Raw genomic sequence first — 18,965 nt, forward strand, 5'->3', positions numbered from 1 at the left:
ACCTGACCTACCAGACCTGCCAGGACCAGGGTGTGGGATCTGTCCCTACGTGAAGGTTATTTAGATCTGATGAGAGGGGATGGCACATCTCCCTCTGCCTGCCATTTTCAGCCACACATTTTCATCCAGCCAGCTGGGAATTCAGCTTACACTGGATGAGCTGTGTTTTTTTCCTGATGGTGAAGTGCATGTTTTGTTATGGGGACAGGGCTTTACACTCTACCAAGTTTCAGCTGAGAAGGGATTTTCTGCAAGATTTCTGCAACACTGACCATATGCTTTTTGCTGACAGACACCTGCACCCTCCAGCTCAGTAGCACCAGGCTCCTGCACCAGGTTGCCAGGAAATCATCATCTTGCTTTTCAGATGAAGCCAGTCATTGGGTTTCTTTGGGGTTTTTGATGGGTATTTTTGGTTCTACAGTCATGGAGCAGGACTCACTGAGCCAAACCAGATGTAATTTGCAAAGACACCTGTGTGGTGCCTTCTGGCTTAGTCAAGCTCATTATACAAATTCATTACTAGACACTACAGAACTACCCACCCATGGCACTGAGATCTTAGATCAAGCTGAGGATGGTGCCCTGAGGGAGCAGCAGAGCCTCAGTTGCTGCACACAGCTGTGCAAAAGCCAAGTAAACCTTCACTAGGGCAGTATCCATAGGGTACAGCTGCTGCAGGGAGGCCACTGGAGGAATCAGGCAGGGCTCTACCTCAGGAGAGCTGTTTTCCCCATCTCCAAGCCCCTTGGCTCCAGCTATCTCTCCAGTGAGATACAAGATGCCACTGAGTCCACGTGAATCATCGTGTGGGGCTTGAGACTCCCTCCTACGGCAACCCTTGTCCATAAAATTGCATTTGGGGAAGTTTTTCCAAGGTGCTTTTCTCGTAACAGGCTTATTTTCTTATTTAGGAAAACATTTATTTTCCTAATTTGATTTGGCAGCACAGTTTTACCCAGTTTTTCCCTCCCCAGAAACTATGAGGGAGACTATGAAATTTGGAAAACAATTCACAATACACATATATAATTTAATTACTATTCATCCATTAGTTCCAATACCCTCAAAATAAAGGGATTGATGCAGGAATCACGCTTAGCATAATTTGGAGTACATTGTCCAGAACACTTTTTTCAAATTATTTCCCTTTCATCATGTTAGTCTTAAAGATGCAGATTCTTAAATTAAGTGAAATAATTTTTGCACTGTTCTGGGAGCAAATGAGCTCCTGCAGACTCTATCATGCCTGTCCTAACCAAAAGTGCATTCCTAAAATTTTACACTTCAGAATTCATGGGAATATGTGAAAGCCTGAACTTTCATCAAAAACATCCACCATTCACTTTTATAAAAGGCAAAAACAAGTGCTCAAAGTTTTAGAAAACTGTATGAATTCACAACCCAACCACGTACCAAAGAAACCATTAAAATTCATGAATTAAATATAAGAATGAAAAACACAAGATGTATCAACAAACACCACTCATAATTCAGTGCATGGGGAAAATAAAAAGGAAACAAAACCCCCCAAAAATTCTTCAAGAGAAAAAACTGCATTTGAATCATAAGAGAAAATGAACTTGCTTGCGCTTCAGTCACATAATAATTTTGGCACTGAAAAATTAATAATTTTCTCAGAACTTACTGCACGAAGGAAAAAAACACCCCAGAGAAGCAAGAAGGAATTAATTGTACTAAAGTAGGGATGGCCTGCAGGGATGGCCCACTTTGGTGAGAAAGGCCAAAGGGATGCTGGAACAAAGAACCCAAAACAAAAAGCTTTCCTTGGCATCTCCCGCGTCCCAGCTCTCAATAAATCCAGCTGCATGTGTCTGTTCTGTCCTGCCACAGTCAGTGCTGGGAAAACGAAACAACCCAGCAACAAAGGCAGTTTTCAACATGGCCAAAAACGGGTGAGACTTGCTCTCCATAAGCCAGCTTTCCCAAGGGATGCTGCTAGGGAGTTTCAGGTAGGTGCTGCCTAATGGGGACAGGAAACGAAAGCTTAAACCTCCCAGAAGTTAAATTTAAATGTGCCTTTCTATAGAATGCAGCTTGTAATTAGTATCCATTTGCTTAATTTCACTTCTGTTATCAGCACAGATTGGATTGGATCCATGACCCACCTAGTTCAAGATCCTGGTCTGTAACTGATGCCCTGGAAAAGCGTGTAGATCAGGGCAAGTGGGCAGTGATGCCCAATATGAGTTTATCCTCTCAGCTCCAATATGTATTGGTTAAGGGATTTCCCAAAACTGGAGACTATGTCAAAGCCATCATGTTCGATAATCTCTGATAAACCTCTCTCCTCGGGTTAGACAACCTGGTTTTTATGAATCCCTGTCCAGTTATGAACCATCATGATATATTTTCCTACTGTAAAAACAGTTAAGCAAAACTCCTTGGCCAGAAACATCAGGCAAGCCTGAGATTAAATAAGCTTGGGAAAATTCAGTCCGGATACACTCAAAAAATAAATACATCAAAATGCATGTGTCTCCACTAAAACCCACAGTCTTTAATCAAAATTCCCACTGAAGTGAGTAGCGAGAGGTGAGTTGTTGCCAAAGTTCATAGCAAGAGCCATGGGATGAGGAGTAAAGTTCTGTCAAAAATGAGAAATTGCCAAGGAGAGGGAGCAGGAGGAGCAGATTGGTTCTCAGCACGGCAGTCTCAGGCTGCCTTGAAGTCGAGGGAGCTCAAAGAGACACTTAAGCTGGTGCTCAGGATTCAGCTGAGCTGAGGCCTGAACAGTTATTATTTATACTCTTATCACACAGAAATGTGAATTCCACTGGAAAAGGGAAAAGAAATAAAAAAAAGGACAGTGGCATGTACTGTTGCAGACTCACAGAAGTACTGCAGATGTTTTTGTTCTGCAGACTTTAGGGAGAGCATTTAAACAGGCAGAGGGGCATACTGGATTTTTACTTAATGGTTCAAAATGCTGATATTTAGCTACACACACAACTCATGCACTTGTGCAAAGCCCAAAACCAGTAAATCTGTACAGAAACATGGAGCAGTTAAGTCACCCATTGAGGAAGTCTTAATTACAGCAACCTCAAGAGGTCTGAAACTCTGGGCCAGCACCGTATGCCACACATGTGCCTGTGCCACCAAAGGGTTTGTGTGCCATCAGCACCTGGGCTTGCAAATTCAAACTTCAACTATCTGCTACACTTGTGGCTACAAACCATTGTGTGAACACAACCCAAGCAGCCCACAAGTCAGTCTGGGGAGGGAACAAACACAGCAGCATGAAGAGCAATCAACTTCACATTTCTGCAGCTGGATGGAAAACAAAGGAGTGCAGCCTGTCTGCAGCCAGGTTGGACCCAGACTCACCTCCTTCAACAACTGCATTTTAGAAGCAGGTCTAGACAAATAAAAACCTTTCTGCTTCTGCTCAGAGACAAAATCCTGAAGCATTCAAAACACTTTACTTCCAATCACAATAACTGAGTAAAACAGAAAAAGTCATGCCATACCTGCTCCAAAGGCAAAGAAGAAGCTCTTGTCTCTGTTCTCCCTTAAAAGTGACATCACTCTCTTCCCCATCCTCTCATTCCTCTTGTAGATGAGCTCCTGTCTGAAGTAGCTGTCTATCTCCTGAGCCGTCACCTGCTCATGGGGCGGGAGTGTTGTGTTGATGAAGTTAGGGACCTGAAATGGAGAGAGAAGCTATAGCTCAGGTGGCACTGGTTCAGGAATCACCAAAACACTCCATGTTTTAATCCAGCCTTATGTAAGCCACCTGAGCACCACTATCATTTAAAAAAAACCAAACCAAAACAAAAACCATTAGGTGGATCAGAGCTTGGGAGGTTGTTAGGAACTCTTAAAAAAAAAAAAAAAAAATCAATGAATATACTTTTTTTTCCCAAAGTGAAACTAGTATTTTCTAAATAAAACTTTAGTTCATTTTGACTTTTCTCTGTTCCTTCAGCAAAATGTAGTTTCAGGTGTTACATTTGGGTGAGTTACTAGGACCTTTATTCTCTTCTTGCTCAAAACAGTTCATTGGTTATTTAATACCAAAATCCTGTGATCTGCTCCCAGCCAAGGTCGCCATGAACTTGAGTAAGGACTGTAAGATTTGGGTTGTATCTGGGCCTTTTTAATAACTTGACAGTTCTAAATCAGGCAAGGACAGAGAAACTAGACACAGGAAGATGTACACAGGGTAAACCCTCTCATTCTTCTTGCAGCTTTAGATGCTTTTAGATCTCACCAGAGAGGTCAATGCATTACAACACATAAATCCCTGGAATGTTCCTGATATTTCTGAGGAAGAGATTTTCACAAGAACTGCTCCCTCAGTCCCTGCTTTTGTGAGAAGAGATGTTCATAGACACAGAAGAAAGGCTGAAACCCCAAGGAACAGAGGCAGACCCAGGAATGAGCCAAGGTCCAAGCTGTAATGAACAGACAAGTCAAAAGATTATTAAGATAACAACTTATTTTGACACGGTGAAGGTCCAACGTCTACCACGAGAGTTTGGGGGCCCAAGTGCTCCACGGTGGGAAGTACTGTAAGTGGGCAGTGTCTGATGACTGCTAACAGGACCCAGGCACATTCTGGAGGTTTTCTGTGCCTCACCACTGGAAAGCAGCTTAATCTGCAAAACCTAGATCCAGCTTTCTGAGTCCCCAGGTACATGTAAAGCTGCCAGGATTTCCAGTGTTAATCTGAGCTAGTGGTAATGACATTGCAGGCACAGCCCATGAGGGGAACATCCCTCACTCACTGTGCTGAAATATTTGATGCAGTGACTCTGTTACTCGGGTTATTCTTCCTCTGGTTTTCTACTATACCAAATTTCTGTACTCATTTTCTAAAACTTGCCTTCAAACTATGTTTTGCAGACCACATCTTACCCTCCCACTTGGCTACACGCTTTTATCACAACAATTTTTGTCTTTTCCCACCCTCTTCACTCATACTGCCTCTCCAAAAGCTTTCAGCAAGTCTTAGGGAGACTTCCAACTTCCTAGTGTTTTCCTTAAAGCTTTTTTGTTGCAGCCCTATTTGCATCACTCAATGTGTGGGACCAAGCAGCAGAGATTTCTCACCAAGCATTATGTAGGGTGAGTCTACACCTCACTCTGGATTCCCACCAAAGGCTGTATCCAGTTGAGTGAGGCAGAAATGGGGACCACATCTCCTGAGCCAGGGGCTCCCAAGTGGATGGAGCTAACACTGATGCTGACAGAGACCCTGCCCCAGCCTGTTGGGTCTTACAGACCAACTGGACCTCTCCTTTTCCAAATGACTTCTGAATCTGCTTTGCCAAATCACAGTGATCCTCACAGCATGCCCTTCCTTAAGGGTTCAATTGCATTACCCTGCATCATTCCTTTGGGCTTTCCAGCATGGCTTGGAATCACCAGTGCATCTTGTGAACTCCTCAGAGCATGCAAGTACTTTGCACCTTGTTCTCAGTTTAGCCCTTTGGCAGCACTCAACAAATAATAAGTCCCATTACGCCAGACCTATCGGAGACACCAGCAGGGAGAAATTTATATTGTAGGAATAAAGTCTGAGGAACGAGTAGCCATTTTACACTTGCAATAACCTCTGTAACACAAAGCTGTAAATCAGGTGGTCCATGCAGGTATCACAAGCCTTTGCATCTCCTCTGTACTCAGGCTCTGTGCTTTATGGGTTGATGTAGCTCAGGGAGGAGTCAGGGAAGCCTTTAGACATGGAAATGGAAGGTGAAATTTTTTGGAAGCATCTGAAAGCTCAACACCCACATAAGAGAAGTCTCTTCTTCCCTGGTTTTGGCTGAAGGGAAGTGAAGGCTGGGAACTGATGGGACCCGATCTCGAATGACCTGAGATGCTTTGAGGAAAACAAAGTACTGTGAGGACAACCTTCTCCTACACAAAGCAGGAGCAGCAACGCTGAGCGACCAAGCAGCTTTGTGCATCCCACTGCAGCCAGGGGACAGCTCTGATGCTGGAGGTCTAGATAGCCCAAGAACAGAAGTTCCATTTAGACCTTGACCAAGAAGAGCTTTGCCAAGAAAGGAAGTACCTTTCATCACCTTGTGCAACTCCATCACTTGCAATCCTACATCCACATTCAACCTACAGTTTTTTCCTCCCCTTTATCTAACCTAAAATACAGTACACAAAACAGACCCATTTACTTGCCCTTTCTTCCCTCCCTTTCTTTCCTTCTCTTCTGTGGGAAAGAGTTTGCCAATGGCAGAGAGATAAACTTAAAAACAAGGACTGTGTTTTGTCAGTGTTTCTGGTGCTTGTCCAAGGAACAAGACAAAGGAAGGCATCACCTCGAGAGGCACATCATCAGCTACAGGTCCCGCTGCACCTTGAGCATTCCTGTATTTCTAATGCCTGGCAAAAATAAAACATGCACGTATGTTCCTGCGTGTGTGTGGCAGAGGACAGAAGACAAATGGTTGCAGTAAGTATGCCCATACACAGTAGTGCAACCACACTCTGAGCTATGACACTGGCCCCATCAATCACCTCTGCTCCTCCCTGAATCGCAGTTCCTTTCCACAGTCGGTGACATACACCATGCCTGGCTTCGAGGAGGCAGCTGCTCCTGTTGATTTAATAAACCCTTTGGATTCTTAACCACCAGACAGGGATCAGGAAGTCAACAAACAGTCACACGCAATTAGGAAACTATTAACTAGAGCCAGAGTTTAAGTGGTTTGTTTGTTTGTGGGTATTTTTCTGGGGGGGAAAAAAGAAAATCTCTTGTTTTAAATGTGCACCAAAAGGATGCACCTACCCTCTTCCACTTTTACTTTGTTTCCATTCAGTGAAAAAAAAAATTAATTTTAACATTTTAATTATATGTATTTGTTGGTTTTGAACTGAGAGGGAATGGGTGAGACATTTGCTGTGCCATTGGGTGAGGGAGTGACCTCCCAACAATAGCTGAACACTGCTACCAGTATTTAAATGTACAGTGGAGTGGATGATGTGACCGAGTGAAAATGCTAACTTCTAATTTTGCTGTTCATCTAGGAGAGTAATAGTTGGATCAGTAGAAAAACACATCACCTGGGGTGTGCTCACTTTGTAGTGGCTACATGTGACAGAAGATAAATTGATTCTTTATGTCCAGTCTCTGCAAGCTTTCTGAGAATCCAACCAGTTCATATATGTATTTATTTCTCATAGAAACTCAAAAATGTATTTAATTGAGGTGTTCAAAATATGGAATATTTTGTTTTACTGAGTACGTTAGCACTCCTCCTTTTTTTTCTGTTCCTATTTTCTTTGGGTTACAGCTCTTCTATGGACAGTATAGTAGACCCCAAACTCAGTCATTTGGTATACTCTGCCTTTCTTAGTTAAAATTTTGAGGTTAAAGAAAGGCAATATGAGAATAAAAAAGAAGCCCCAGCCTTGCAGACATTTTTTACCCTCCCTACTGCCTGTATAATTTTAGTTGAGTAGTATCCCTGATGGAATATATGTGTGGGTAGAGCTCTGCACACACATCTGAGCTCACAGTACTGTGGGATGCGGGCCATAATTCTTCACCTTTGAAGTCAGTGAGAGCTTTAGGAAGAAGAAAGAGGAAGGATTGTGGAGTGGTTATGACACTACCCTGAAAAAATGATTCTGCTCCCATGGGCGATACAAATCTCTTGCATGATCACAGGCGTGTCATTTGGGTTTAAACCTTCAAAGGAAACTTGGCACTTAACCTCCACTAAGTATCCTTGAAGCATTTGGCTTTATTCCTCCTGTCTCTCAAAAGTCCATCTGTAAAATGGGGACAGCAAGGCTTTCTACCTTGATGTTACTCACAAGGCACTGGCTGATTCTAGCTGTGGAAGGACCCAAAGGAAGATCCAAAGTCCAAGACAATGCTCAGTGGTAACCTCTCTTCCCATAAATTCCCATAGAGGCTGGAATTCTGCTGCAATCATTAGCATAAGAGCTAACAACATACTTTAGCTTAGAAAAAAGCATCAGCCATAACTCAAGATCTATACTAAGCTGTCAGTTTTGTCTAGGGAGACAGAGAGAAAGAAAAGGAAAAAAAAAAAGAAGAGAAAAGCAAAATATATTGGTGTAGAGTCTTTTATCACATTTAGGGCTTACTGCCAAAGTTCAGCTGAAAATGCATGGACATGGGATGACATTTAAGTATATTTTCTAATTTACTATTTTTTAATATTTAGACAAATATTCTGGACAGAGGCACAATGCCAGAGTTGTGAATATCTATCTGCAAATAATTTTTTTGGACACATATAAGCACCATCAACTATGATTAACATTTTTTCCCCCTGCTTTGGATTTATTGGCTACAGTGGAACCGCTCTAGACTCAGTCCAGTATCAAATCACTATCAGATGTGGACTAATAGTGTTATCGTTCCTACTCCTATACACCACAGTTCCCAATCCTCTGATAACCTTCCTTAGCCTTGTTCTGTTCCAGTGATGATAGAGTATTTCTGGAATGTGCATTCCAACTGTAAGATTATGTCAATGAAAAACCAATACTACCAACACTGGGACAGAGGGCTGGGTGCCCTTCCTTGCCTTCAAGGTGTTCTTCAACTATAATTCTACCTGCAGACGGAGAAGAGGAAGCTGAGTCAGGGAAAAGGGAAGCCAACTCCTGCCATGGAAAACACAGTGACCCTAAAACCTTTCCAGCTGTTATCTTCCTATATCTTGGTCAAGCCTGTTGGCTTCTGAGACTCTTCTCTCCCACTGTCTCCCAATCAACAAATGATTCGAGGTTTTCCAGCCTCACCTCCTGTGAAGTATCCAAACTCCAGACACTGCAAGTACAGCACGATCCCTAATTGTTGCAGGAGAATATATTAATAATAAAAATGCCTTATTTCTTTATTTCCTTCTCTCCCCAGTATTCACTGGCTAAATAGAGATAACAGGAGGAGCCACACCCAGGGTCACCTATGGCAAGCCACAGAGCTGGCCATCAGCTTCCAAAATTCTAGTCCAGCATCTCAATCCAAATCCCATCACTCTTTCCCTGACAGGAGGGCTCCACTTCCATGCTAGTAATCCTTATCTCCAGTTGTAAGCAGGGAGTTGTTCCCAGATCACGACAACTACATTAATTTTTTTTTTTAAACATGCTAAAGATTGGGTTCTCTTTATTAGTCTTTTGGTTTATGAGCTTTACGTGGGCAGAGGCCAGAAGACAAGTAATGGATCGCGCTTTGAAGGATTTTCCCTGCATCATTCAGGTCAGGAACTTTTATCCAGTTGACAGCACTATGCAAGATAAGGATCTGAAGAGCTGACAGCTCAGCTTATGGGGGCTGCCAAGGAGCCAAAGCAGCATCCCAAAACCCGCTGGCTCCTCCAGCCCTAAATTCACACCAGCCCCTCTTGGGTCAGAGGCTGACATCTGAGCTCGAGTTATCATTCCTTTATGAAGGGAGGATACCCTCCTGTTAACCAGCCCTGACAAGGCATTGTGGCTTTTACTGAAGTGCTGCAAAATATACTGCTCTGCACTTGGAAGACACCTGTTTTCCTCTGATTTATGGATCCTTCTGGCATCTGGGAGAGCAATATCCATTTACTGCAGCCTCTGATAGAAGGATTCAAATAGTGCAAAGTGAATGGGCTGTGAGAACAAACATCTCCACAAGGCTGCTGCAGAAATGAGTAATGCTGCCAACTCAACTGATTTTCCTCCAGCACTCTTGAGTTTCCACTGTGATGGAGACCAGCAATGGCCAAGGAGGGGGTGTCTGGTTAAACTGATCTAGCCCAAAGCCCAAAGTTGGCAGCTGCCAAGAAGACAAGCTTCTAGCTTGTTATGGAAAAGGGAAACCAGGAAGGAGCAGTATCCAGTTTGAGCATGTGATTAACCCATTATTGCTTTCTTTTAAGCACCAAAATTTAAAGTAATATACTAGAAGCCTGAGTTGCCTGTAAAAGGAGTCTTTCATCTTCAGAGTAAACTCAGTTCCATCACTCCTTTCCCTGGGTTGGAGGGGAAAAAAGGCAAAAGTACTTTTCGCTTGAAGGGAAGTGAGAGAAGAAAGGAAGTTCAAGAGCACAAGGAAAGCCAGAGTAAGAGCAAGCACATTTCTTGGGACCAGCTCTGGGCAGCCATTTCTGGCTGTGAGCTAATCCCTGCCCACCTACATCACTGTTCAGGGTCCCTGTACACTGCAGATACATTGCAGTTCATGTCAGTGAGTTTTCTGCAATTGGCCTCTCTCATTTAAAGCTGGCAGAGTACCCCTCAGCACAGTATGGTGACCTGAGTGTGAAAACAGAGGTCTTTGAAACTGAGTTTCAAACTGGCTAGCTCAGGTCTATGAGCCACTGGAGCATCTAAACTTGTAAACAGAGAAAAATTACAAATAGGAGAAGACATGGAGGGGGAAAGCAGGCTGAATGCCAGTGAAGTCCCTATGGATAGTGCATGATACTTCTAAAAACCAGCTCTGCAGGTGACACAAAAGCTGTAGGAGTCATTGCTGGACTGAGCGTAATCTTGCCTGCAGGCAGGGTAGGCTGCAGCCCTTGGACATTCCTGTACCTGCAGCTTCAGCTCCCACCACACCTGTGTGGAGACCCTCCCTGGGATCACCAAACCCATCCTGCCACTGCCTGGTGGCACATGGCCAAACAACAGCTGCGTGGTCTGCCTAGTTCTACCCTCTCTGTCCATTTGGGCTAAAGAAAAACATCTTTTAAAAAGAAATTTAAAAAGGCAGAAAGGCCATAGGGATGGGCTGTGCATCTAACACACAGTCTCACTGGGGGGTGAGACTTCTATCCCTATTAGAGAAGACTTTCAACAAATCCCTGGGAAGTCATGACCTCCATGTATGTTTTCTATTTGTTTTTCCACACCAGTTAAACAGTTGTTTTCCAAGCACTTAGGAAAGAAAAAGAAAAAAGAAGAAGCAAGCAACACCAACCCCTCCTACAAGGCCTCCCTCTCCATCCCAACCCTGTCCCTGCTCCCCTTGGTCGCAATGCCAAAATATGCAGCCGGCCTCTCTATCTGAATGAATGTTTTGATTAAAGAAGCCTTAACAAAACACAGTCAGAACAATGATCCCGGCCCCCTTTCTGCAAGCCTCACCAACTATGCAGTGTATATTTAGGACCAGATTACAGGGACCTGTTCATTAATCGAGTAACGATGACAAGCCTGTAGTGTATGCAAATAAAGGCTTGGGTTTCGGAGGGGAGGGTAAATCTTAACTACCTAATGATACTCCTGCTGCATTTAAAGCCCCTTCATCGCTGGGATTGTTTTGAGGCCAGCTTTCATGAGCTTGCAAACATATGGAAAAGTTCAAGATTTTCTATTTCCCTTCCAAATGCTTTGTTTCCTTTGACAAAGAATACTTTTCTTCTGTTCTGACACTAAAACCATCACCTATTATATTGCCATGACACCCAAGTCAAGATACTGATCAAAGGGCAAAGCAGGGCAATAAAGTTAATAAAAAAAAAAAAAAAAACCAACCAGGCCCAGAAGGTTTGGGTTTGGGGCTGGTTTATTAAAAAATTGCAATTCTTTTTCCAAAGGTATTTTTCATTTTGTCTTCTGTTACACAGTGGGAGAACAGCTGGCCAGTAGCGGGCACAAACTCAGCTTTGGTTGTCTTGGATATATATTGTTCAGGGCTCTTCAGTGAGTTTCTTCCCATCCCTGTTTAGTTAGATTCTAGGAAAAGCCTGAATGTATATGTGAAGCTTGCAACATTCTGTTAACTCAAGGCAAGTCTGATCCAAAATACATGATTTGCAAAATATCACTTAACTTTGCAAGGAGCAAAAATCTGGTTATTAACACAACAGCAGCTGGTCTGGACACGAGATCTCAGGAGCTGACACTACAAGGTTTGTGGTGCAAAGATTGCCATGTCCTCCTGTTTGGTCCTAGAGAAACTCCAGACTACTCCCAGTCCAACCAGCTGAAGCTTTCTAGTTATGCTGACATCTGAAAAACAAATTGGATGATGACTTTAAAACTAATTTTAATTTTTTTTAACGTAGGGTTGTTTGAGAGGTCTAGTGTTGGGCATAAAGATGGAGAACAGCTTCAAAAAGCATTTAGAAATGAAACAAGAGCCAGTAAGGAGAAAACTAAGGAATAATTCAGATTAAGTCAGTGAAGTTGAGACAAGTTGTCCTTGAAACTAATTTCTTTGCATCTAACCTGGTGGAACTCTATAAGCCTTGATTTTGGGTTTATCAGCAATCAGCTCTCCCAGAGGAGTGAAGATCCACGTCTGAAGTCACCACCAGAGAGCACAACCAGTTTACACTGGAGATACCTGATCTACGGCATTCCCTACTCAGTAATGCAGACCAAGAAATGTTGTGTCCAGGAGTGCCCAAGAACACAGTCTTTTCGATAATCTCTAATGCTAATCCTGCCAAATCAGCCAGGACAACCAAAGTGCCCCCTTGTCCCACATTTTCCCCCTCCCTGTCATAATGAGGAGTAACTTCATCTTTTACATAAAACACTAAGAAACAAAAAGCATTTTGTACATTCAACTCACAAGATACTGTTTAAAAAACTAACAAGTCTTTTTCATTTCTCTTGAACAAGTCTTTCCAAGAAACACTTCATAAACCAGCTCTTTAAAAAGAAGGGAAAGTAAATGCCTTACAGCAAACACACAGCATCCCATAGAAAGCAGCACGCTACTACCTTGAACTCCAAATGGTTTTACCAATCACTCTTTCATACTCATTTATAGTTTATTCCCTTACTAATAAATACAGGTAGTCAACAATCCTTAACTGTTTCTAATGTAAATCAGCTCTTTTCTGTAGGTAAATATGTTCCTTTTCTAATAATGCAGCAGTCTGAAAGAAAAATCTTTGCCTTTAAATGTCTTGTTCCAATTTCTCTCTGACTCTCTCTCCTCTCCCATTGCTTTTTTTCATGGAAACTGGAAAGAGGAAGGAAAAAACTTCCAAGGTAAGACAACTCCACATGCAAACGTGTAATGAAAATTTTCAAGGAAGAACCTATTTTCAAAACCCGTAGCATGAAAATCATCTGGGCATGTTCCAGATTATTAATAAAAAAAAATAATCTCTGCAGTGTTTTCCCCAGCACTGACATCAACAAGTAGACTTTACTCTCAGTCTGGATCTGTAACCAATTTTCTGAAACACATAAGCCAAAATATAATATTGCTCCAATCTGGAATCTTGTTCTGACATAATATGAAAATTAGACTCCGAAAATTTTGGCTGCACTTCTGTTTTTTCACTTCCAAACGCTCCCAGCATATACCAAGACACGAAGCTGTAACTCAGGTGCAAGTGGAAAGAAAGTACGATCCCACCACAGCAGACCAGGAGCTGTTCTGAACTATGGGAAAGCAACACCTCTGCAGCAGCATCCTGTGCTACAGCCCAGAGAGGAGAAGGTGGGAGACAGGCTCTGCTCACTGTCAGGGCACAAGCAGCACTGAGCACAGTGTCACCAAACACCCGGTCAGCGTCAGCACTGCCAGCAGTGTCCTTGGAACAAACACTCCTGGGAGCGTGACTGACCCTTCCCCTGGACCCAGAATGGTAAACTCCTGGGACTGGCTGCCTTGATGCCTGGGACAAGCTCACACTTGCTTCGCTGGAAAGCTCATAATCATTTTCCCTGGAAGAACGAGAGGCTGTGCCAGTTCGCCTGCACTTTGTTACAGCGGAAAATGATAAGATGCTTCCAAAGCGCTGCGTTACAATAGCTGTGCCTTCAGTTTATGGATTTATCTTCCTTTGCGCCAGATAAAACTCCATTCCTTGGACAAATTAGGTCTGCTTGTCATTCAACACTCTACCTAATGGTCTCAGCTGTGTGTTTCTGCAGTTACTGAAGCTGGAGCATTCCACAGATAGTTTTCATTGATTTGAGAAGCGAGCCAGAAATCCAGTCGTATTTTATCCAAAATGACAACAGGGCAAGTTAATGATGTAATTAGAATTATCAGGAACCTTAAATCTTAAAGGACATGTTTAAATGCAGGATGATAACAGTTTTAAAGGGCTGCATAACACAACCTGGAGATTTATAAACAGCAAGTACCTTGCAAAGTGAGGCACTGAACATTTTCTTCTTTAGTTTAGGGAGGCTGATACTGGCACGGGGTTAGCGTATAGATTTCTAATGTCACGTTATCAAGATCATCATATGCTTTTCAGAAGGCAACACCCACTACCTAAAGGCTGTATGCCCACATGGATCCATGGCATTTTGAACTGCAGAGGGAACTTGAGATATGGGTATAGAAAAAGCTTGGTTGTTTCTGATGGACACAGCTTGAAGAAGGATGCACATCAATGCCTGAGCATCTGAAGGGGGTACAGATCTGTCTGCAGGCTGTGGTGAACACTAAGCAATTCCACTGCATAGCTTGCTCTGCTGTGTAGGATGAAGCCAAGACCTTATGTCTCCTGGCGATGAGAAGATTGTTATGCTGAGGTGAGCATAAGGCCTGTAAACTGGGTTAATCACTGGCCTAACTTGATTTATTCATTTTGATATCCAAAGATGTCTGGGCCCACTGGAATGGATACAAAGCCTGCTGAAGGCATGAAAATATTCTCCATTACTTCAGTGGGCTCTCACTACGGTCTAACACAAACCGTAAGGCTCTCTAGATGAGAGACGCTTTGGAAGTGTCAGGTATGACTCTTGGATTGTGCTGTTAATCCTAAATGGGACAGGCAAATAACAAGTATGAAACCTGGATAGTTGAGCCAGTAGAAACTGGCTTGAAGAAAACTGTGTATAAAGTTAGCAGTGGAGCTGCAGGTCTTTGACACGCCAGATCAGCGATGAGAGAGGAGAAACCATCTTCTCCTGGGACAGGAGCCTCTCCTCAGGTCAGGAGAATGGCTGAGGACAGAAGACAAGAAACAATAACCAGAAACCACAGATAGAATTTTTGGGAAAGGCTGAAGGAGAAAAATCTTGGCCTTGGATCTTCAAATTTCCTCTTAATAAAGGAATACAAAAGAACACAGAAGCAGTTAATTCAATGCTGTCCTTAAAAACTGAACAGCTCAAAACCACCCATAGGAAGGAACTGATTCAAGGTATCCTTAAAACCAAAACACAAATGTTTATGTTTGAATAAAGACTTTTACATCAGATCTAGGGAACAAAACACACAATAAATTGTTCTGTACCCTACTTTTTCTTCACCAAGGCTTCAGATCATTAAGCAATTTTTCATCTGTCTCAGGTAAGAAAAAAATATCACGTGGAGACAGATAATTTTCTAATTTTGCACTAACAGATTTTTTGTATTTTAATGTTTCTGGACATACTGACCTTAATTCCCTTGTGAGAGCATCAGACAGAATACAGAAGTTACAGCTACTGATCTAATCCAACACATTTTTGCTTCTAGGGAACTTTTTTCAAAAGCAGAGAAAGAAATTGACTTCTTTGAGGGAAAAAAACTCTGGAGAAAGAGCAGAAAATACTCCTATCCTATCTTTAGCTTAGAATACTTTCTCTTCGGTATCATTTTGACTCTCTGCCCAGAAACTCCAACATAAGCATCTGGATTACAAAAGTCACAAGAGAATCAAGTGTTTGAGGAAGGCTGTAGAAGAGAGAGAGATGTTTCCTACTCCACTTTGGAGTAACTTAGTAAGCTCAGCTCCTTAAAGTTTTACTAAGTTTAAACAAGGATTTATACATTGGGAAAAATGGTGCCTGGACAAAAAAAATTTAAAAAAAGAGAGAGGGAAAGGAATGAGGAATGTAATATAACCACAGGAAAGCAGAGGTGTTTCCCTTTCACTGTTCTTAATTAAAACAAAGGTCTTCTCAGACCTCTAAAAAATTGGGGCAGCACCTTGATATCACGAAAGAATGGACACATCTTCTAAAAATACTGTGACACTCCTGTCTCACAAGATTGGCAGGGGTACCTGCCCTGAACTTTAAGTGGCAATACATCTCACTTGGGATATTTATAGTTTTTCTGCATTTGTAGGCCAATCGTTCATTGTCACCTCATGAGACCTGCAATAGACTCAGCACATGACAAATTCCTCTGCCTACATTTAATGTCTCCAGAGAGAGATCCCAGGGGGGATGCTTCATGTGTAATATTTAAGCCAGGCTAATCTAATTTGGTAACCAAATGGTAAGAACTCTCCATGGCAGACAGAGTCTTTCATCCTTGCAAAAAAACACACAGAACAAACTTTGGAATCACCCCAACTGGCAAAACTTGGCCTGAATAGGGAGTTTATTTTAGGTTTTAATTTTCTATTTTGTTCTGCTCGCAGTTAAAATAAATGGTATAAAGCTGGTTTATGAAAACACTACCAAGCACAAAAACCCTGTACCCAACAGTACTGCACAACATTTAGAGTTCTGCAGGGACCAGTATACATAGAGGGATTTTAATTTTCCATGGCTTGTAAGTGTTATAATCTCTATCAACTGTGTGCACTCTGGGACCATGACTAACACCATTGCTTGAACTCTGACTGGTTGTTGGCTTCCTTCTTCTGTCTTTAACACTGTTTTGAAACCCACATCTGATCCAATAATTTGGAGGGATAAGCAAGCTGTTCCTCTCAAGTTGAACCCACGGGTCCGATATAGGACAATGTGAAAATAAACCACAGATGTCTGTGAGTCCATGCAATGGGTGTGAATGGCCACAGTAAATCTCAGGGACAAAGGCTTTCTCACTGGAGAAATTACACTGGTAGAGATTAAAAGGCAACAGAGGACATTCCCACACCAGGACAGTCTTCATGGGTTTGCCTACAAGTACTCCTTTCATTGTATCCGTGGCAAATATAACACCACATCTTGCTTGTTTATTCCATGTTTATCATTTGTGCTGTGCCTCAACACTGCAGGAATAGTTACCACTACAGGACTAACAGGAAAGGAGAAAGAAGAATCTATGTATTAAATGAGAATCTCAGAGTTTGCCATGAAGTATCAAACTGGTCTGGAAAGCAGATTTCTGCTCCATTGAGAGTTTTTAATAGCTTTGGATAACTAAGACAAACGGAGACTGAAGGGTTGCCTGAGACACATACAAAATTATTGAATTATGACATGTTTGAGAAGTTATTTACTTTATAGAGTACTAATGTAAGGTCCACTTCCTCTTCATATATAAGCTCAAATATTACAAAGATTCCCCCCTCCCCCGCTTAATGAGGGGTCTACATTCAACAGCCCCCAAACATCTATAATTACCTTTTTTGTAGACACATTCCTAGGTAAGTCTTCCAGGCAGTACATTCCTTTTTCCAAGTAATAAGCAATAGGACAAGAGGAAACAGCCTCAAGCTGTGCCAGGGGAGGTTTAGATCGGATAGCAGGAAGAATTTGTTCACCAAAAGGGTTGTCAAGCACTGGAACAGGCTGCCCAGGGCTGTGTTGGAGTCACCCTCCCTGGAGGTATTTAAAAGACGTGTAGATGTGGCACTTGGGCACACGGTTCAGTGGTGGGATTGGTAGTGCTGAGTTAATGGTTGGTCTCGATGATCTTGGGGGTCTTTTTGAACCTGAACCATTCTATGATTGCCCAGAGCCCAAGAAAAAACATGGAAATTCCACTGTCACCAAGCAAATGAGGCACATGTGGAAAGAAAACACAGGGCATCAAAAAGGAAGAGAGGGAAGAGGAGACAGAGTATAAAGTGCTGGCTGGGATATTGCTAAAAAAACAGCTGATTTGTTTTCAATTATCTGGCCCATCTGGAACAATTCTGCTCACCTGAGAAGTGTCATGGTTGAATATCACAGCATTCAGGTCTCCACAGTTGTAGTGCTTGATGAGATCTTCAGTGGTATATGGGGCCTGCAAACTACCTGCTCGAAGGCTTTCATGCTGGAGTAGAGTTTGGTTCAGAGCAAACAGCACCTGCAGAAACGCAAACAGAAAGGGAGATAACATGTTAAAGATAGTAGGAATCAAACCAGCAAAGCCTAAAGGACCAAACTTTGAGAAACTCTCCTGCACCTGAGGTCTATTCACTTGATCCATTCTGGCCCACAGCAACAAGGGCTGGTCTTCAGTCATTCCCAAATGGAAAAGCATTCAGATGCAAGGCCCCCTAATAGCAAAAGACCATATTACAGACCCCTTGATATTCCACTTAGAGTATAACTTCACAATACATATATATTGCTGGGAATTCTTGGGCTTTCTGGGCTGGTTAATTGGCTACATGACAGAAACTGGAATGAAAAAGCCCCTAAATGAGGAAACTTCTATTGCCTCTGACTGCTTCCTGTCCCCTAGCTTAAATCCAAAGCCCAAACTCAGCTAAGAGGTTTTTGATAAAAATCAAAATCTTCTGAACTTCTGAAGTCACAGGTGTTGTATTGGGATTTTGTGCATTCTTGGAGTAGCAGAAACTTCAGGAAATTCATTACTAGCCTCCCTCCTTTCGTCTTCCCCCTTCACCCACCCATCTGCAAAGTGAGCAGAGATACAGGTTTATAACACTGCCCCAGCAGACTAGTCCCATGTCCCCATCCCAAATTTGAAAATACCAAAAAACCAGAAGCACTCTTTACCGTGTAAATTTGGGTAACCAAAGAAATAAATATCCTTAAAGTTTAGCTTTTGTTCCCCCCTTGCATCAACCAAAAAACCCCCCCCCCAAAATATAAAAAAACCCCAACAACATCACACTCATCTCCCCCAAAAAACAAACCAATAAAAAACCCCTACTAAATTTCACATGAATTACCAGAAATCTGTTTGGGTTTGTGACAGATTATAGGAATAATTTATACTATTTACTGAACCACCAAGTCTGGGTTTTCATATTCAGCTTTCCAAGAAGCTCCCAAAAAAACTTGATAAAAAGTAGATGAATAAATCAGAAGAACAGCAGTTAAGATGGTTTGTCACAAATTATATAAATAAACACACTTTTCCTAAAATAAAATTATATGTGGTGACAGTAAATTCAGATTTCTGGCAAATTATA

General features: G+C 42.3%; 1 protein-coding gene across 2 annotated transcripts in view; it reads right to left on the bottom strand.

Annotated features, from left to right (window-relative positions):
- Positions 1 to 18,965, bottom strand: part of TRABD2B (TraB domain containing 2B) — a 278,818-nt gene that overhangs the window by 110,868 nt on the left and 148,985 nt on the right. For both annotated transcript variants that reach the window (XM_032696985.1, XM_032696986.1), the window contains exons 3-4: positions 17,741 to 17,887; positions 3,495 to 3,669 (exon numbers count right to left, since the gene is read on the bottom strand). In XM_032696985.1, coding sequence (XP_032552876.1) covers positions 3,495 to 3,669; positions 17,741 to 17,887 — 322 coding nt within the window. The remainder of the gene's footprint in view (positions 1 to 3,494; positions 3,670 to 17,740; positions 17,888 to 18,965) is intronic.

Source organism: Chiroxiphia lanceolata, chromosome 9, assembly GCF_009829145.1.
Source record: "Chiroxiphia lanceolata isolate bChiLan1 chromosome 9, bChiLan1.pri, whole genome shotgun sequence".
Lineage (NCBI taxonomy): Eukaryota > Metazoa > Chordata > Aves > Passeriformes > Pipridae > Chiroxiphia > Chiroxiphia lanceolata.